The 6000-nt window shown below is 46.0% G+C and overlaps 1 protein-coding gene across 2 annotated transcripts in view; it reads right to left on the bottom strand.

The window, feature by feature from the left end:
* Positions 1-631: 631 nt before the first annotated feature.
* The window catches only part of STAT1 (signal transducer and activator of transcription 1), a 43406-nt gene continuing 38037 nt past the window's right edge, over positions 632-6000 (bottom strand). For both annotated transcript variants that reach the window (XM_079978196.1, XM_079978195.1), the window contains exons 23-24: positions 5575-5671; positions 632-3238 (exon numbers count right to left, since the gene is read on the bottom strand). In XM_079978196.1, coding sequence (XP_079834322.1) covers positions 3221-3238; positions 5575-5671 — 115 coding nt within the window. In that variant the 3' untranslated portion in view covers positions 632-3220. The remainder of the gene's footprint in view (positions 3239-5574; positions 5672-6000) is intronic.

The following is a 6000-nucleotide window of genomic DNA, read 5'->3' as shown; positions in this document are numbered from 1 at the left end:
CTGTTATTTTCTCCAAAACGAATCATATTCTACATATATCTCCTTAAAGTATTCAAATTTATCCTTTTGACATTTCAGTAGTCTATAGTTATCACTATTTAATCAAATTGTAATACTGCAAAGAAAAAAAAAAGCATTATGCATATAAGCAAATGAAAGCCATTTCCCCTCAAATAGTTTGAGATTAACATTAGTATTTCCACCCTGCCAGTAGACAGCAACTATTTTAGTACCAGCCTCTTCGAAGGTAGTTATAGCTTTTCCTCATTACAAGAGGAAGTTGCAATTTGTAAAGTAATTGTGGCCCATTGGAGGCAGTTCATTTACATGTGGGTTTATTTATAAATATACTGTCCTTTAGTTCTGTTTTCTGTTGCTAACCTGTTTTTTGTTTACCAAAAAGGCTTGTTTTGCTTGAAGAACACACTCAGTTTTAAAGTCTAAGCATTCTATACTTGTTCATCACAGCCTATAGAATTAAGTCAATTTTATGCTTCGTACATAAATGGCTCCTGCAAATAGTCCTAGAATCAGCTATCCCATTTTTTGTGTGGATGTGTTGTGCTGGACGCATGTCCTTTTTAGTTTCATAGCAGAACTACCAGTGACTGTTTGAGTAAAATACCTGGGCTTGACATTTGACATTCTTTATTGTAGAGGAGAAACTGTGATGATTGTATTTGCCTCTTGACAGTTTCCCCATGAACTGAATCTAAACTTAATATACTTGAGCTGTACCACTTCTGAACGTAAGATTTATTTTCAGGATTACCAAATTCAGCGGTGTTGCATTTTACAACATAATAAACATGCTTACCAAAAAAAAAAAAAAAAGGTGGTTTGCTTTTTCTTCCCCGATCTATGCATGTGTGTTCTCAGTGGAAGCATATTAATTAAGCTTTTCATTCTTTCTATAGCAGCTTTACAAAATACATTTGCTGAATGATGGGGGGGGGGTCCAATCTGAACTTGGGTATTGTGAAACGTGCACTGCTGGGACTCTAGTTTGCTTAAGAGAATTGTACTGCTTTTAGGGTTGCATAGAGAGGCTGTAGAACTAATCTTTCTGGAGCCAGTGAGGCACACAAGCCTTAGCCACCGAACAGCCTAGGCAACAGAATCAGTCTCTTAATTCCCTCCACAATCTAGACTCTCTCCAGAAAGCAATTCCCTTTTAATGAAAGGAGACACCATGGGAAACCATTACAGTGGTACCTCGGGTTACATACGCTTCAGGTTACAGACTCCGCTAACCCAGAAATATTACCTCGGGTTAAGAACTTTGCTTCAGGATGAGAACAGAAATCGTGCTCCAGCGGCACGGCAGCAGCGGGAGGCCCCATTAGCTAAAGTGGTGCTTCAGGTTAAGAACGGACCTCCAGAACAAATTAAGTATTTAACCCGAGGTACTACTGTATTCCATTAGCAACCAAACACACCGAAGGTGTGCCACAATTACACACGTGTTATTAGGCACTGCCACTTATTTACAGTGTTCAAACTTTGTGTGTTATTTATGGTCTGCCAACACAGAATACAAAATACATGGGATCATTAAAAGGTTATCACGGCAGGAATAGGGGGGGAAACCACCCACCTCTAGCAATGCTGCTTATTTTGCAAATTCATCCTTTTACTGAATGGCTCTGATACGCAGAGCGTGCATGTAACAAAATCTATATACCACTTGATTGCAATAAAAGCGGCTTACTGCATAGAACCCTACAGAATGGGCATATTATTTTGGGGGGCACTCCTGGTAAAAACTAACTCCACCACCAGATGAGTTACGAGAGCTGGAACCATTACCTGCCTCTGCCCTCTAAATGCTTTCAGCATTAAGTCATTAAAGCGTTCCCGTATTTAGGAAAAGATAACCAGTTATATAATAGGGAATTCTGCTCTTTAAAATTGGGTACAGCAATAACCGTGATCTTGTCGTTGAGCTCTACAGCAACTCTTAGCAGCAAATCCCGCTCCACCTGTTCAGTTTTGTTTTAACGACACAACAATACACAATTAAGACAGGAAGAAGCAACTTTCTCTTGCAAACCATCATTTGGAATACTACAGAGAAAAAGGAGATGGCAGTGCAGAAAAGTAAACATTTCCTCTAGTATCTTCATGTATTCCGATAGAATTGTACAGTTGGCAGCATCCCCCCAGGGTTATCACATCCAACCCCCCCCCCCTCAAACCCATGACCCTGGTAGCAAGTCTCATGCTCTACCGCGATATCCCTCAGGATCTTGAAAGTTCCTGGGGGACTCCTTGCCTATTTCCACACTAGCGCTCTGCATTTGGTGAATGATCTTGTTCCCACCTCCAGCAACACACTTTCACTTAGCTTTCCTGTAGGCCAAAATGGAATCGCAAGTGTTAGAAGAGGCACAAGTGCTGTGTACTTGGGGTACAATGCTTATGTCAAGCTACACCCCATGGAACAGGGGGTGTACAGTGGTACCTCTAGATGCAAACAGGATCCGTTCCGGAGCCCCGTTCGCATCTAGAAGCAAATGTAACTAGCGACGGTGCGTCTGTACACGTGTTGCTTTTCGCCGCTTCTGCGCATGACATCATTTTGAGCGTCTGCTCATGCTGCGAAACCCGGAAGTAACGCGCTCCATTACTTCCGGGTTGCCGCAGAGCGCCACTCAAACGTGCTCATCCCGAAGCACATTCAACCCGAGGTATGACTGTACTTTGAAAAAGACACAACTAGGACTCAACTAGTTAGTCAGAAATGCGCAGTTAACAGTACCCCACCAAGGAGTCCTGATTTGTATGCATTTTGCCTCTCTTTGACACAGCAACAAAACCAGATTTGATTTCTGCAGGGAATCTAGGCTTCCAATTTGAACGTTCTTGGTGCTTTGTTTTTAAAAGAACACTCCATTTCACAGGGAACAAGCTAGGAATGTATGCAACGCTAATAAAATAAAATCGCCATAAGCACACACCGACACACACAAACAAGCTGCTGGAAAATAAGTTACGCCCTGGATCACTAGCCTAAACCACAATTTTTGTGACAAAAGAACAAACCCTTTTAACTTTTTAAAGCTGCACTTTCGGCAAACAAAGCAGTACAGCAGCAATACATAAGGCACTGCAGTGCTCAGAAACCAGAACTGCATAATATGGATTCTACAGCCTTTATAGGTCCTCAACTCACGAGTGGCTAAGTCTTGATGCAGGCCTAGCCAGCCAGCCCTTATGTTCAATAATCTGGACATAGCTGGAAAAGAAAAGAAAAAAAGACAGGTTACCCAAGTGACAATGACGAATGACACTTAACATTCTACCACTTTTGGTGGAGCGCTTGATCCTTCAAATCTGCTTTTAAGCAGCTGAAGAGCAGCTCTTGAGTCCCATGGTCTGTGCACCAGCTTATTCACTATTATTTAAAGGAGGCTGCTTGGACAGATGCAAGCAGATACAATGCCCTGCATTAACTCAAAAAGCAGTGGGGCAAAGCCAAGTCTGCACAATGGCCTATTTTCCACTTCATCATCACTCCCCCCCCCACACACCAAAAAACTGTGTCTCTTAACAGGAAGATCAGGGTTAAAATTGGGATTCCTATAAATTGTGCCGGGTGGCTTTGAGTAAGTTATTAGTTAAATTGGTGTTTAAGATAAAAGGGACAGCTCAGTTATGCTGCCTTAAAGAAGAAACCTTATATCCATAGTCTACACCAGGGGTCAGCAACCTAAGGCCCAGGGGCCACAAGTGGCCCACGGGGGTCATTTAACCGGCCCATGAGCTGCCCCTGAACCGAGTTGCCCGCTTGGCGAGTCACCGCGCGCTGCGCTAAACCGGCGCAACGTGGTGCAGGGACTTGCTTCCACAGCGTTGAAAACTGTCTGCACAGACGCCGGATCTTGTTTGCGATCCAGCCCAGAGGGATCTCTGCTGGAGTGAACCGGCCCAGGTGAAGTAAACCTTGCTGAACCCTGGGGTTTATACCTCTGCTCATTGGAGGAAATCCAGAGTTGAGCATCCCCCAGGCAAAGGGGGAAAGGTAGACAAACATATAAGCAGAAATACGATTTTGCCTTAAAGCTAACAGACTCCAGGGTTGCTTTTTCAGTTCTGCAGAGCAGAGGTTTTCAACCTTTTTTGAGTCCACTGCTTCCTCAACCAACTACATTCTTTCTGTGGCTCCCCTGTGGGGCTCAGGAGCTCAGTTACCGTATTTTTCGCTCCATAAGGCGCATCGGACCATAAGGCGCAACTAGTTTTTCGAGGGGGAAATCAAGAAAAAAAATCAACCAGCTGGAGAGGTTGTGCGCGGCTAAAGAGTAAGCCATGCACGGCTATGGCGGCTATCCCTGAAGCCTTCGGAGCGCAGCGCGACTTCCCGCTGTGTTCCGCAGCCTTTGGGTTCCTTTTGCTGAAGCCGGGAGAGCAAGACTCTCTTGGCTTCAGCTAAAGGAACCTGAAGCCTCCGGAACGCAGCAGGAAATTGCACTGCACTCTGAAGGCTTCAGGCGGCTATCCCTGAAGCCTGGAGAGCGAGAGGGGCCTCTGTGCTTCGGAGGCTTCGCGTTGCTATCGCTGAAGCCAAGGAGCCTGCTTTCGCTCCATAGGACGCACACACATTTCCCCTTAATTTTTGGAGGGGAAAAAGTGTGTCCTATAGAGAGAGAAATACGGTATGTCACCCCTTGCCTGCAGAGCTGTCAGCCCCTCGCACCTTTCTTGGACACCCTTATGGAGGGTTCCCTCAGCCTCCTTCCGTCTCCCTTCTCCTCTCCTTAGGAATCCTCGCGTGCTTGCTTGCTTACTGAGGCCACCAGCAACCCGGCTGGTCCCAGAGGCACCATTCGCTTCAACAAACAGCTGTGCAAGCCTCTGGAGGGGGAGATGTGAGGGCATCAGAGAAGAGGGTGGGAAGGAAGGAGGGAGGGGGGGGCAAACCTGACCACGATTCAAGGCACCCCAGGGTGCCACAATGCATTGGTTGAAAACCACTGCCGTAGGAGATTGCTGAATTGCACCTGTAGAGTTTACTAACTGCTGCTCAGCAAGAAGCTCTTCCCTGTGTTACTAAGATTTTACTAAGTACGTCTCCAAGCACAATTCAAAGTGTTGGTGCTGACCTTTAAAGCCCTAAACAGCCTCGGTCCTGTATACCTGAGGGAGCGTCTCCACCCCCATCGTTCAGACAAAACACTGAGGTCCCACGCCGAGGGCCTTCTCCCTCACTGCGAGAAGCCAAGTTACAGGGAACCAGGCAGAGGTTCTTCTCGGTAGTGGCGCCTGCCCTGTGGAACGCCCTCCCACCCGATGTCAAGGCAATAAACAACTATTTTACTTTTAAAATACAGCTGAAGGCGGCCCTGCTTAGGGAAGTTTTTAATGTCTGATGCTGTATTGTTTTTAATATTCGGATGGAAGCCGCCCAGAGTGGCTGGGGAAACCCAGCCAGATGGGCGGGGTATAAATAATAAATTTTTATTATTATATTATATAAGATCACGCTAAGTCTCTTGGGGATGGCGGCACTATGTGAATTTATTGCATCCATGACAGATAAGCAAGGCTTCAGAAGCTTTGTGGTTGACTCACCATCATGTCTGCAGAGCCTATCGCTCGTTTGACCTCGTCAAACTCTTCCGGGGACATTGGCAAGAGGTTATCCGTGCTCTGCAGTTTGGAGGGGTGGCTGCAAGATAAGAAGTGGGGGGGGGGGGAGAGAGAAAACAACAAGAACGTGACTGTTTCTAATGAGCTGGGAGCAACCAGGGAATCACTAGTCCTGGTATAAACAAGGCTGGGGAACCAGACGCCGAACAGATGTTGGGAGATCAGTGCCCACCTTCCCCAGCAAAAAGCCAAACTGGGTGTGACAGATGGGAGTCGGAGTCTAACAGCATCTGGAGGGAGACTGGTTCTCCTCACCCCTGCAGTACAGGATACCTCTGGCCAAACTCTTAATTTAAAGTGCTTGAAACCATTAAGCGTTGCCCAAAGGCAAGGTAAGCCCAACAGCCC

Source organism: Podarcis cretensis (genome assembly GCF_951804945.1).
Source record: "Podarcis cretensis genome assembly, chromosome: 1".
NCBI lineage: Eukaryota > Metazoa > Chordata > Lepidosauria > Squamata > Lacertidae > Podarcis > Podarcis cretensis.
Note: the sequence above shows the minus strand (reverse complement) of the source record. Positions and strands in the feature narration are given on the sequence as shown.